General features: G+C 39.7%; 1 protein-coding gene across 4 annotated transcripts in view; it reads left to right on the forward strand.

Annotated features, from left to right (window-relative positions):
- Positions 1–15,005, forward strand: part of ACO2 (aconitase 2) — a 67,717-nt gene that overhangs the window by 5,483 nt on the left and 47,229 nt on the right. Inside the window, exon 1 of one of the 4 annotated variants that reach the window (XM_077168990.1) lies at positions 2,727–2,882. The exons of 2 other annotated variants lie outside the window; for them this stretch is intronic. In XM_077168990.1, the coding sequence (XP_077025105.1) occupies positions 2,868–2,882 (15 nt within the window). In that variant the 5' untranslated portion in view covers positions 2,727–2,867. Of the gene's footprint in view, positions 1–2,726; positions 2,883–2,913; positions 3,010–15,005 lie in introns of those variants that run through there. One more of the 4 variants, XM_077168992.1, reaches the window with a different exon arrangement.

Genomic DNA, 15,005 nt, shown 5'->3' on the forward strand with positions numbered 1-15,005 from the left:
AAATTATTGATCCTTTCATCACCTCTGCGCCACTGGTGAAGTATGCTGTATGAAAGCTGGATGATGAGAAATATGCTCAGAAACCTTTTCCTAAGTACAGGCATTATATCTGAAGTGAGTCATGTTCTGCCTTTCGTCTTACTCTGATACCTGGTGTATTCAAGAGTGACAGTGGGAAGCATCTAAAATGAATGTTGATGATTTGCTTGAATGCTCTGTCTTGATGAGCTTCAGCTACCTTTGATGTGCCTGGTTTTCCCAGGACGTGATTTGAGAGGCAGCATTGGGCTCTGGGCCTCTCCGCTGAAAGAAGGGAAGGGACTACTGGATGTTGCTTCTCCTGTCTTTAAAATGCAGGAATCTTGGGAAGACTTCCTTTGCTACTGACTCACTGTGTGGCTTCCGGGAAGGTTTTAATCTCTGTGACCCTCAAGTAACACATCTGCAAAATGGGGATAATTAATAGCTGCCTTCTATTAAGGGTTCTAAAGGTCTAGTAATAATTGAAAAGTTCTTTAAACACATTTTGTGTACCATGAAAGTTTGTGAATAGTTTATGGTGTTATTTTAGGAGTGGGCCCTTTCTAATATTAAGAATAGGGAAGGACTTTTTCCTCCAATTGTAGCTCTCCTTTATTTTGAGGGTCCTGAAAGGCATACAGAATAGTTTTCTCGGGTTCATTCTGCAAAGCTTGAGCCAAAAGAAAGGGGACCAGCTTTGATGCCAGATCTGGAATTCCTTCTTTGTTGTGTAATGCTGGGTAAAACCGTTAACCTTCTAGAGCCTCAGTTTCCTCATTTGTGAAATAGACACAGTACCTCTGCCTTGCACAGCAGTTGTGAGTTTTTTGTTGTTTTTTTTTTTTTGCATGGGCAGGCACCGGAAATCGAACCTGGGTCTCCGGCATGGCAGGCGAGAACTCTGCCACTGTGCCACCATTGCCCACCCTGTTGTGAGTTTTAAATGGAACTGTGTATATGTACATGGGGCACACCTGGCACAGGTATAGGTAGACACTTGGCGAATGTTAGTCTCTGACTCTAGCCCTTAGAGGTGTCCTGCAGCCTCCGTTATCCCAGCTTTTATCCTCTGCTCATATATTTAAAAATGACTGGTTCTAGGGAAATTGCTTATTCTTCCCATAATCTCCCTGAAAACCAGGAACCCCTTTTTGATACTGCTCTTAGAGGGTTGGTGGGGGAGAGAAGTAGAAATGAAACCTGGCTCTCTGTCTTTTTATTCTGAGTTGAAGGGCAACATTAGAGAAACAAACTCTAGAATTATATTTGTAGTATTTTTACCATTGAATATTAAAGTCCAAGTCCTTGGGGAATTTAGGTCCACAGAGAGCATTTCTTCTTTCCCACTACAGAGAATCAGGCAGTTTCGGATAGGGGTGATTACTTTTCCTCAGTTTGGGTAGTACAAATCTGGGAGCTTTAATTCTGTGGGAACCACGAGGGGTGTCAGGAGTGCCTTTAACCTACTCATGCTGCAGTCCTTTGTATCTGCGCTCCTTTACCCTTCTGCTGGACACTAGTATTGTGGCTGTTATTTATAAGCATTCCTGGTGCCTTGACTGTGTTGCTATGGAGCTGATTAAGAAGGGCTCTGCCTGTAGAGGAGCTTCTGTGCTGCTGAGGAGGAAGTCACCTAAAAAACTATGATAACTATAATAACTGAAGCCAAGGGGTAGGCAAAGGGTGGTGCTGGATGGAGCTGAATACAGACTCCATCAGCTTAGAACACATGTGGTGGTGGCATGTTCAGAGGCTGCCCCACTGCTGTGGTTGATAAGGATACACCGATCCAGGTCCAGGGAAACAGAACCTTGTTACCTGCCATATATTGAGCAGTCAGGCCTGCTGTGCCAATGCCTGAACTAGGTTTTATTTTATAGATACTTCTTCATTTGTACTTCACAATGACCCTGAAAAGTAAGTATTGTTGCCTGTTTCCAGATATTGAAACTGAGTCCCAGAGGGGTTTAACAGCTTGTCTGAGGTCACAGCTAGAAGGCAACAGAGCCAAATTTTAAGTGTAGGTTTGTTTGAAGAACTCAGGCTTTTTACCACTCAATCTCATTGTTTCCCCGGGGTACTTCCCAGGGGGTAGGGGGCAAAAACTAGATTTCTGCAGTCTGGGCATGGTCTGGGGCTAGAGTAGAGTAGACTAGATAGATATAGAGGACATGGCTCAGTCGGCTTCATGCCCTGTTTGGGTATATGTCTGTTTGGTGCTGTGAATGTCTCCTGCCCTAGATACCAGCAAGATTGTCAGGGGAAAGAGGTGTGGGTCTCACAGAGGCAGGTTTATTCATTGGCTGGGCTTTGGGTCAGCCTCACAGGCTGCCTATTGAGCTTGCAGAGGATGCTCTTCCCAAATATGTTGGTGCAGAGCTGCTACTGGGGGGCCCAGAGCAGAGCTTAGGATTTGTATGCAGTTCACAGTGTGCCTGGAGTCTTTGCTGCTGACGGCAGCACTGAAAGGAGAATAAAGCCAATGAGTGAATCTATCACCATCTTCCTTAAAGAAACCCCCTCCTGCCTTGGAGCCGATTTAAAGCCTGTGCGTTGGCAAGACACAGCTCTTTGACCCCTTTCCAAGCTTCTGAAAAGGACTGCAACACTTTTGTGCCTACCAGTTGCTTAGCAACCAGCCTAGTTGATTGCCTCCTGGCCAGAAGGGATTGTTTAGCTTTGAATTCTTAGAACTTCCAGGCATTATCTACTAGGGATGGGAGAATGTCTTCAAAAGCCCTGCAGTAGGGGTGTAGGAAGATGCTGCTCCTTGGGAGAGTGTTTAGCGACATTTATGTAGGTTTTGCCCGCCTGGACAGAAACGCCCTGAGGCTTCCCTGCCAAGAATGGCTAGGTGGTTGGTAAGAGCTGTGAGGTTGAGGGTAGCCTCCAGAGCTGCTGAGGATCTAGGTCAGAGGAACCAAGGGTCTCACCCCACCTGGGACCTTAAAGTCATCCTACTGATGAAATGGGCAGCATCATAAAGTAGTGAGTTCTCCATCACTGGGCCTGAAGCAGGGGTTGGGAAACACTGTATGTACAACAATGAAAAGGGCATGGGCTGTGCAGGTTCCCAGCTGTGTGACCTTGGGAAGGCTACTTCCTGTCTTTGAGCCTCTGAGTCTTCAGGGCAGTAGTGAGGCTGAGGCTGAGCTTTATATAGCAAGGTTCAGCAAAGTAGCTGGCATGTAGCTGTTTTCAGCAGTGTTGGCAGTTAACTGCCTGTGTACTCCGAAATAGATCTGTGAGCATCTAGCTACTGGTCACCCTCACAGGAGACTGTCATTCAAATATAAAATTGGGGAATTGTGTCCTAGCAGTGGAAGTGCCACAGGGATGTTTAGAACGGAGAAGACACGATTATGGTTTTCATTGATCTGAAAGGCTGAATGCATGGAAGATTGGCTGAGTTCATTTGATCTGGTTCCAGAGAACACCCTAGGAAGTTAGGCTTATCATGTGTCATGCGCCAGGGTTGGGTATTTTCTCATAGATTCTCTCCTTTAATTCTCATTGCCGCCTGTGAGGGCCTTATCCCCATTTACAGATGAGGAAAGTGATGTTAGAGGGATTAAGTAAAACCACACAAGGTTACAGAGCTTGTAAAGGGCAGAGCTGGGATTTGAACCCAGATTTCCAATACTGAAATCTGTGTTCTGATTTTTAGGCATATTTTAGTTCATTATTAGAAGTATTTGTTGTTGTAATGTATTAGAACTATCCAGTATTTTTTGAAAAAAATGAGCATCCTTATCGGATCATGTTGAACCACGGGCTAATAAATGTTGCTAATTTTTACGCTCCTGCCTCAGCTCCTTTGCTCCTAGCAAAGTGAAGAATGAGGGCTAAGTGAAAGTATTCTCTTCTAGATAAGGCCCTGGTATTTACCCTTGAGAATTTCACAAGGGGTGAGACTTGGGCTCCAAGTATGGGAAAAAATGTCTTCATTTCCTAGTTGTGTGACATCTGGGTTGGAGAGCTGAACAGGCGATCTCAGGAATGTCTCTGGGGCCCTGGAGCCAGGTTGAATTGAGCACTGAGTATGCTTTACTTCTGGAATTAGGAAATAAAAACAAAATCCTGAAAGTTGTTCTAAAAAAAGCTAAACCATCATCCTTCTTTAAATAATCCTTACCTGGGTTCCTCATACCCTAATCACAGCATATTATAAGATACAGTAATATCAGTCAGTTTTTAAAGTAAAATTAATTTGTTGCCTTTTTTCTTGATTTATAAAGATAATTACCTATTATAGAAGACTTGAAACATACAGAAGCATAAAGAATACCCACGAATTATACCTTATTGACAGACGAGTAAAACATATGGATTAAAAATAAATAAATAATAAGGGGAACAAATGATAAAATAAGTTTAGTAGATTGAAATGCTAGTGATCAATGAAAGGGAGGGGTAAGGGGTGTGGTATATATGAATTTTTTTCTCTTTTCTTTTTCTGAACTGATGTTAATGTTCTAAGAAATGATCATGATGATGAATATACAACTATGTGATGATATTGTGAGTTACTGATTATATATGTAGAATAGAATGATCATATGATAAAAATGTTTGTGTTTGTATGTTTAATAAAAAAACAAAAATACACATTCTGCACCTAAAAAGAAAAAAAAAAGTACCCATAATTATTTTTAATACTCCCACCCAGAAATAATTACCTTTAACATTTTGGTGAATTTCTTTTTGATATTTTTAAAATTTTAAATTCAAATTGAAAACAGATGTAATTATACATGTATTTATGATCACATAAGTAGGAATGAGAATATCCTTATAAATATTTGAATACTACTGATAGAAGCTAGAATCCCCTTTTTTGCCACCCCTTCCTTGAATTTAACTCATTTCCTGGGCATAACAATATATCACTTGGGCTGTGTTCATTTAGGTATGTATTCATATGAATACATATATGTATGCACACAGAAATACATTGTTCTGTGGGGCTTTTAAAATAATATGTGACATCTGGGTTGGAGAGCTGAACACTACTTCTACATTTTTCTATAACTTAACAGTGAATCTTGCAGCTTTTTCTCAGTGTTATATGGTATTCCACATATAGTGGATATACTGTAATTTAACTTTAAAAAATAGGTTGTTTCTTATTTTTTAATACTTTCACTTACTGGTGCAGTGCACATTCTTTTGCTATGGGTAGATATGGAGAAATGGAATTATTGGGGCACTCAATAGAAAGTATTTAATGTTTATATTATTATCATCATTTGCTCAGCAACTTCAGCCTTGTAGACACCTGTTCAGCATGGGTACAGTGGGTACTGCACACCAGACATTGTGGAGAGGAGTAGATTCAGCACAGAACTAGCATGTAGTGTCTCTGTTAGAGTCACTAAGTATTATGTGCCTGCTGGGTACCTCGCACCAGTTCAGGAGATCTGGTGGGGATGGGGGTGCTTTGGGTTCCTGTGTAGGCTTCAGAGAGTCTGTAAGAATATGTTTATCGTTGTTTTTTTTCCCTCTATGGAAAATGTCTTATTTTTTTATATCAGAAAAAATCCCAGTAAATGTTATTTTTAATATCTGCTTGTAGCATTTTACATAATAATTGTTATCCTTTGGGAGCCCATACATGTTATACTCTCAATAAGTCTCAGAATAGCAGTCATATTATTTCATACCTCAAATAATTCTGTGGATATTATTTATTCCCTTTTTCCAAATGAGGAAACAGGTTCCAAAGTGAAATCTGCTTGAGTCACACAGTTAGGAAATGGAAAAGCTAGGCTTTGGGGTGAGGTCTAAGTAAGTTCTTTTTACTGTGCTGTGTGGCCTCTTGTAAACCACAGATTATAATTAAAGTTTTTAAGATGGTGAACCACACCTTTCAGGTCCTAAGAGGGTTCCAGCCTGACCTTCCCATCATTCCCTATTTTGGCTTTTATACACCACCATTTTGAGTGATTTATAGTTTCTGCTCACTTCACATGATGAATCCCTTGTCTTTTTTTTTTTTGGACGTGGGCAGACACCAGGAATCGAACCCGGGTCTCCGGGTCTCCAGCATGGCAGGCGAGAAATCTGCCTGCTGAGCCACCATGGCCTGCCCGATTCCCTTGCCTTTTTACATAGCTTCTCTCCTCTTTGACTGTCTTGGAAACTTCTGTTATCCTCCAGAGCCTTCCTTCAGATCTATCTGTAGGTTGATTCTCATCCTTTTGTCAGGTAGTTGTTCAAGGCCCTCCCCCTGCATCTCCCATTATCATTATCTTGTAAAAGGGCTTTTTAAAATACCAAAAGTATAGGAAGGAAAGATTCAGAATAAAGAACAGCTATTTTAAATTTAATAAAATTAAATTATAAAAACCCTCACTATATTGCCCTTATTTTTCCTGTTTGGCTGGTGACTGTTGGGTACAGACAGGCACTAGTGGGAAGACTGAGGTTTGGGAGCTTCTGTGGCAGTGGACCAAATTCTGAGCAGAGAGCCAGATGACTCTCCACAGATGCCTGGTGTGTTAGTTTGCAAGTTGCCGGAATGCCATATACCAGAACTGGACTAGCTTTTATAAAGGGGATTTTATAAGTTACAGGTTTACAGTTTTAAGCCTGTGGAAATGTCCAAACTAAGGCATCCAAAGAAAGGTACCTTAATTCATGGAAGGCCGATGTGTCTGCAACCCCTCTGTGAGCTGGGAAAGCACATTGGTCCCTTGCTCCTAGGCTCCATTGTTTTCATCCTCTGTTCCTGTGAAGGTTCCTCACTTTACTTCTCCAGGGCTGGCTTGTAAGCTCTTGGCTTCCCTTGGCTCTCTCCAGATTCTGGTGTGCTTAACATTTCATAGCAATGTCTGCTGTCCTCCAAGCATCTCCAAACATCTGTGTCTCTGTTCTCCATGTATCTGCACCTGTGTCCACTCTGCTGTGAAGTTTCTGTTGGCTCTGAGGCTTATGTTCTGTCAGCTCTGTTGTTTCTCCAAAATGTTTCCTCTTTTAAAGGATTCCAGTATGCTAATCGAGACCTACCTGAAATGGGTAGAGTCACGTCTCCATCTAATCGAAAGTTAATACCCAAAATTGGGCGTGTTATATCTCTGTGGAGATATTCTAATCAAGCTTCCAATCTACAGTATTGAATAGGGATTAAAAGAAATGGTTGCTCCCACAAGATTGGCTCAGGATTAAAACATGGCTTTTTAGGGGTACATACTTTCAAATTGGCACAGTGTGATTATGAGTAAGTCACTTGTTGTTCTCTTTGACTTCTATGTCTGTAACTAATTATCTTGAACTTAAAGTTCTCTAAGGTAGTGTTTTTCAAACTCCAAAAAATATAGAACCACTTACTGGGTCATAAAACTAGTGGGGTGCAGCGTGCCTTTAAAAAAAAAAAGAGAAGAAGAATGCCAAGTGAAGGAAGTCTAGACACGGAAGGCCACATATGCTATGACTCCATATATATGAGATATTTAGAACAGGCAAATCTATAGAAATGTAAAGCAGATTACTGGTTAGAGGGGCTGGGGAAAAAGAGGGAGTGAGGAATGACTACTTACAGTTAAAGAGTTATGTTTGGTTTGATAAAAATATCTAGAACTAGATGGTGTCTATGGTTGCACAACATCTAAGTGTGTCTACTTAATGTCACTGAATTGTGCACTTTAACTTGATTATAATGGGGCCCCATCATCAAGATGGTAGAGTGAAATGCTTCAGGTCTCCATCTCCCCACAGAAGCTTTGAACAGTTAACAAGAACTGCAGAAACATCTTTCTCCAATCTCTTGAAAGCAGCTAAAAGAACTGCAGCAACAGGGCGAATACTGAATCAAGGAAAAGACTACTTAAAAATGATAGCATCTCCTGGCGCCCTGACTGGCCCCTCTCCTTCCGCTCACTAGCTGACTGAAGAGCCAGCCTGTCCTCCCAGTGCAGATCCCTTGTCCTGGTTCTGGAGGGAACAGAGTAACTCTGGTGCAATACTGAGAGCATGTATGTCTGGTCCAGTCTGTCTGGTGGTGGCCTAAGGGACTCACTGTCCCAGAACTTGACCCATATGAAGAGGGCAGCTCATCAAGCTCTCCTACAGAAGGCTGTGGGAGAGCAGTCAAGTCATGCTGCCTATGACAAGGGATTGCTGCCTGTAGGATATATACAGTGTGGTGCCTAGGAAAGTGAGAAAACTGTTTCCTAGGGAAGAGGGGACATTCAAAACCAGGTAAACAGGAAGATTCCCAGGACCATGTACATATGCCCAAGACAAGAGGCATGTGCGGAAAGGATCTGGGAGGTCCCCTACACTTTGTCTTGGTGCTATTCTCTAAACTCATTGTATGCATAAACCCTGAAGGAAAGCACTCAGATTAAAGCATTAAAAAATATCAGTGGGGGGCAGGCCGCGGTGGCTCAGCGGGCAAGAGTGCTTGCCTGCCGTGCCGGAGGACCCCGGTTCGATTCCCGGCCCCAGCCCATGTAAAAAACAAACAAACAAACAAAATATAATAAAACAAGAAAACGTTTAAAAATGTTTCCCTTTCTTCCTCCCTTCCTTCCTTCTCTGTCTTTCCTTCCTTTAAAAAAAAAAAAAAAAAAAAAAAAAAAAAATATCAGTGGGGAAGACCCAACATGGGACCTACCAGGCAAAGACTTTTTAAAAAATGGTCCTAAATATGCCCAAAGAGCTAAAGGAAAACATGGACAAAGAACTCAAGGAAATCAGGAAAATGATAGATGAACACAGAATGAGTATCAGTAGAGAGATGGAAATTATGAAAAAGAACCAAACAGAGCTGAAGAACACAGTAACAGAAATTTAAAATCCCCTGGAGGTGGGTGGGTCATGGTGGCTCAGCAGGCAGAGTTCTCACCTGCCATACTGGAGACCCGGGTTTGATTCCTGGTGCCCATGTAAAAAATAAATAAAATCCCCAGGAGGGTTCAGCAGTGGATTAGAGTTAGCAAAAGAAAGAATCAGTGAAAGACAGTTGAAATGATTCAGAGGGGTGGAAAGAACTAAAAAAAAGTGAACAGAGCCTGAGAAACCTGTGGGATACTGTTTTGGTTTGCTAAAGCTGGCGAAATGCAATATACTAGAAGTGGATTGGCTTTTAAAAAATAAGGGAATTTATTAAGTATATTTAATAAGTTACAATTCTAAGCCATGAAAATGTCCAAATTAAGGCATCAACAAGAGGGTACCATCATTCATGAAAGTCTGATTGGGTCTAGGGTTTGTCTGTTACATTGAAAGGCACATGGCGATGTCTGCTGTCCCTTTCTCCCAGTTTCTATTTTCAAATGGCTCTCTTAGCTTCTGGCATCTCCTGGGGCATTTCTTTCTGCATCTCCAAATGTCTGTGTCTTGGTTTCATCTCTCTGCTCTCCATGTGGGCTCTGAGTTCTTTCTCATAAAGGGTTCCAGGAAAGGATTAAGACCTACCTTGAATGGGTGGGGTCACATCTCCATGGAAACAGCCTAATCAAGTAGTCCCACCCAGCAATAGGTCTACCTCCACAAGACTGGATTAAAAGAACATGGCTTTTCTGGGGTACATACAGCTTCTAACCAGCACAGACACCATCAATATATATATATTGTGGGAGGCCCAGAAGGAGAATAGAGAGAGAAAGGGCCAGAGAAAATATTCAAGGAAATAATGGCTGAAAACTTCCAAAAATTTAATGAAAGACATGTATATGCATATCCAAGATGCTCCATGAACTCCAAATAGAATAAACTCAAACAGGCCCATGCTGTAGCATGTTATCATCAAACTGTTGGATGCCAAAGATGAAGAGAGAGTTCTAAAAGATGCGAGAGGCAAGCAACATGTCATGTACAAGGGAGCCTCAATAAGATTAAGTGCCGATATCTAATCAGAAACCATGGAAGCAAGAAGGCAGTGGAATGACATTTTTTAAGTACTGAAAGTTTTATATGTGGCAAAACTGTCTTTTAGGAGAAGAGATTAAGACATTCTAAGGTAAAGAAAAGCTGAGGAAGTTCAGCCCTACAAGAGATGTTAAGGAGAGATCTATAATTTGAAAGGAAAGGAAGATTGACCATAGATCAAAACCACAGTTGCATGAAGAAATAAAGATCTCCGGGGAGGGTAACTATCTGGGAAAATATAAATACCAGTACTGTTGTATATTTGGCTCCACTTTTTACTACCAGCAGGATCTAAATAGCAAATGCCTAAAATGTAATGATAAATCAGTGTTTATGGGCACATGTATAAACTCATGTAATTTGTGACAAGAATTACATAAAGGTGGGTAGGCTGAGAGGTATAGGAATATTTCTGTATATTATTGAAGTTAAGTTGGTATCAAAGCAAATGAAATTGTTACAGATTTAGGATGTTATATTTAAACCCATGGTAACTACAAAGAAAATATGGCAGAATATACAAGCTCATAAAGACAGAAATTGGACTATAGTTTGCCAGGGGTGGAAGGGAAGGGAAGGGAAGTGGGGAGTTAATGCATAATGATATAGGGTTTCTGTTTGGGGAGATGGAAAAGTTTTAGCAATGGAAGACAGTGAGGATACTGCAATATTGTGTATGTGATTAATCCTATTGAATGATATGCTTGGGAGTGGTTGAGATGGGAAAGTTTATATTTTATCTATGTTTCCACAATTTAAAAAAAGAGAGCAACTAAAGAGACAATGACAATTAATTGCAATACATGATCCTGGAGAGGATCTAGCAAGGGCAGAGAAAAGGCCCAAAAAGACATTGGGACATATGAAAAAATTGGAATATAGACTATCTGCTTTTTATCAGTGTTAAAGTTCTTGAACTTGATTAAATGCACTTAAGGTGGTTATTTAAGTGAATAGCCTTGTTTTTAGGAAATACACTTGGCAGTATTAAGTATTCAAGGAGAATGATATGTAAAACTGGCACTCAGATGTTCACAAAATGGGTAGATAGATAGATAGGTAGAAGAGAGAAATGGAAAATGTGGCAAAACATTAAAATTGGTGAATCTGGCTATCTGGGAGCAGGTTCTGGATGGGTAGGGGTATGTTGGAATTCTCTGTAAGGGGTTAGTGTTGTTTTTGTAATGTCTTGTAAGTTTGAAAGTATTCCAAAGTGAAAAGTTTTTAAAAAATGGTTGCAGTAGCAAATTTCACATTTTGTGTATTTTACCATAATAAAAAATAATATGAAATGAAACATATCATCTTGCATAATACATAAGAAAGGCTTATATTTATACACTTATCAGAGTGTATAATACAAAGGCTATATGGTTGCTTATTGAAACTTTGTTTCAGTTACACAGATGCACACACCCTCTTGATACATCACAACTTAAAATGTATTTTGTGTGGGTATGTGTGTGTTCTCAGACAAAATTTTACAGTCCCCACTCTTAGACTCCTTTTAGCACATTCTATATTTGGATGTTGCTAGGACCATCTCTCTGATGTAGACTCAGGAAAATGCAGTGGACTTTAAATGACTTACTTCTTCTCTCCCGCTCAAATGACCTTTGTGGCTTCCATAATTATCATTCTCTGATCTCCAGTTCTTTTCTATACTTCTTGATGCTGAAGGAAGGATCACACACTTTATTGGCAAGCTGAAAGTCATAATTATTCATTAAATCCTAATTCCTTGATTACGTTAGTGCTTCTTAAAAGATTGAAGATGGTCTTGAAATCAGTGGTGACCCCTGAATCTGCTGTGCCCCCACTGCCTTCAAACCAGAGGGAGTGTCTTCTTGGTTCTACCTTAGATTGGGGGTCAGGGGCACTGACCAGTATGACAGCAACAGTGGCAGCAAATGATAAATGATGGTATGGGGCATGTAGGGGGAGACCTCTTCCAGTGTTTGTTTAATGAAGATATGGCCCTACTATCCTTGTGTTAGAACCCTTTGCAGTGTAGCAGAAAAAGGCTCTCCCGTAATTCATCTCATCTTGAGATTTGTTATCTCCAGAGCCATGGGATGTACGAAAAAGATAAATCTCCAAAGTTTATTTAATTTTATTTTTTGTTACTCCTATTTTATGAAATAAATTATTGGTAGCCTGTTTTTTTTTAAATATTTTTATTGAGAAATATTCACACACATGCAGCCCATACATGGTATACAATCATATGACTTACAGTATCATCACAGTTGTGTATTCATCAGCATGATCATTTTTAGAACATTTGCATCACTCCAGAAAAAGAAATAAAAAGAAAAAACTCATACATCCCATACCCATTACCCCTCCCACTCATTAACCACTAGTATTTCCATCTACCCAATTTATTTTACCCCTTAGCCTCCGTATTGTTTATTTTTTATCCATATTTTTTTATTCATCTGTCCATTCTTTGGGTAAAAGGAGCATCAGACACAAGGTTTTCATAATCACACAGGCACGTTGTAAAAGCTGTATCATTATACAGTCATCATCAAGAATGAAGACTGCTGGAACACAGCTGAACAGGTTCAGGTACTTCTCTCCAGCCACTCCAGTACACCATAAACTAAAAAGGGATATCTATATAATGCATAAAGCCTCCGGGATAACCTCTTCTGCTGGTTTGAAAGGATTTATGTATCATAGAAAAGCCATGTTTTAATCCTAATCAATCTTGTGGGAGCAACCATTTCTTCTAATCCCTATTCAGTACTATAGATTGGAAACTTGATTAAGTTGTCTCCACGGAGATGCGACTCGCCCAATTGTGGGTATTAACTTTTTTTTTTTTTTTTGAGGTATGGCTGTTTTTTTTATTATTTATTTTGATTTTTTATTATTATTTTTTTTCATATTCCAAGTTTATTCTCGAATGTCGGTTCACATCAGTGGGACCATACAGTATTTGTCCTTTAGTTTTTGGCTATACTCACTCAGCATAATGTTCTCTAGGTCCATCCATGTTATTACATGCTTCATAAGTTTATTGTCTTAAAGCTGCATAATATTCCATTGTATGTATATACCACAGTTTGTTTAGCCACTCGTCTGTTGATGGACATTTTGGCTGTTTCCATCTCTTTGCAATTGTAAATAATGCTGCTATAAACATCGGTGTGCCAATGTCCGTTTGTGTCTTTGCCCTTAAGTCCTCTGAGTAGATACCTAGCAATGGTATTGCTGGGTCATATGGCAATTCTATATTCAGCTTTTTGAGGAACCGCCAAACTGCCTTCTACAGTGGTTGTACCATTTGACATTCCCACCAAGAGTGGATAACTGTGCCTCTTTCTCCGCATCCTCTCCAGCACTTGTCATTTTCTGTTTTGTTGATAATGGCCATTCTGGTGGGTGTGAGATGATATCTCATTGTGGTTTTGATTTGCATTTCTCTAATGGCCAGGGACATTGAGCATCTCTTCATGTGCTTTTGGCCATTTGTATTTCCTCTTCTGAGAGGTGTCTGTTCCAGTCTTTTTCCCATTTTGTAATTGGGTTGGCTGTCTTTTTGTTGTTGAGTTGAACAATCTCTTTATAGATTCTGGATACTAGACCTTTATCTGATATGTCATTTCCAAATATTGTCTCCCATTGTGTAGGCTGTCCTTCTACATTCTTGATGAAGTTCTTTGATGCACAAAAGTGTTTAATTTTGAGGAGCTCCCATTTCTTTCTTTCTTTCTTCAGTGCTCTTGCTTTAGGTTTAAGGTCCATAAAACCGCCTCCAATTGTAAGTTTCATAAGATATCTCCCTATATTTTACTCTAACTGTGTTATGGTCTTAGACCTAATGTTTAGATCTTTGATCCATTTTGAGTTAACTTTTGTATAGGGTGTGAGATACGGGTCCTCTTTCATTCTTTTGCATATGGATATCCAGTTCTCTAGACACCATTTATTGAAGAGACTGTTCTGTCCCAGGTGAGTTGGCTTGACTGCCTTATCAAAGATCAAATGTCCATAGATGAGAGGGTCTATATCTGAGCACTCTATTTGATTCCACTGGTCGATATATCTATCTTTATGCCAATACCATGCTGTTTTAACCACTGTGGCTTCATAATATGCCTTAAAGTCCGGCAGCATGAGACCTCCAGCTTCGTTTTTTTTTCCTCAAGATACTTTTAGCAATTCGGGGCACCCTGCCCTTCCAGATAAATTTGCTTATTGGTTTTTCTATTTCTGAAAAATAAGTTGTTGGGATTTTGATTGGTATTGCATTGAATCTGTAAATCAATTTAGGTAGAATTGACATCTTAACTATATTTAGTCTTCCAATCCATGAACACGGTATGCCCTTCCATCTATTTAGGTCTTCTGTGATTTCTTTTAACAGTTTTTTGTAGTTTTCTTTGTATAGGTTTTTTGTCTCTTTAGTTAAATTTATTCCTAGGTATTTTATTCTTTTAGTTGCAACTGTAAATGGGATTCGTTTCTTGATTTCCCCCTCAGCTTGCTCATTGCTAGTGTATAGAAATGCTACAGATTTTTAAATGTTGATCTTGTAACCTGCTACATTGCTGTACTCATTTATTAGCTCTAGTAGTTTTGTTGTGGATTTTTCCGGGTTTTCGACGTATAGTATCATATCGTCTGCAAACAGTGATAGTTTTACTTCTTCCTTTCCAATTTTGATGCCTTGTATTTCTTTTTCTTGTCTAATTGCTCTGGCTAGAACCTCCAACACGATGTGGAATAATAGTGGTGATAATGGACATCCTTGTCTTGTTCCTGATCTTAAGGGGAAAGTTTTCCATTTTTCCCCATTGAGGATGATATTAGCTGTGGGTTTTTCATATATTCCCTCTATCATTTTAAGAAAGTTCCCTTGTATTCCTATCTTTTGAAGTGTTTTCAACAGGAAAGGATGTTGAATCTTGTCAAATGCCTTCTCTGCATCAATTGAGATGATCATGTGATTTTTCTGCTTTGATTCGTTGATATGGTGTATTACATTAATTGATTTTCTTATGTTGAACCATCCTTGCATACCTGGAATGAATCCTACTTGGTCATGATGTATAATTCTTTTAATGTGTTGTTGGATTCGATTGGCTAGAATTTTGTTG

The sequence above is a fragment of the Tamandua tetradactyla genome, chromosome 7 (assembly GCF_023851605.1).
Source record: "Tamandua tetradactyla isolate mTamTet1 chromosome 7, mTamTet1.pri, whole genome shotgun sequence".
Classification (NCBI taxonomy): domain Eukaryota; kingdom Metazoa; phylum Chordata; class Mammalia; order Pilosa; family Myrmecophagidae; genus Tamandua; species Tamandua tetradactyla.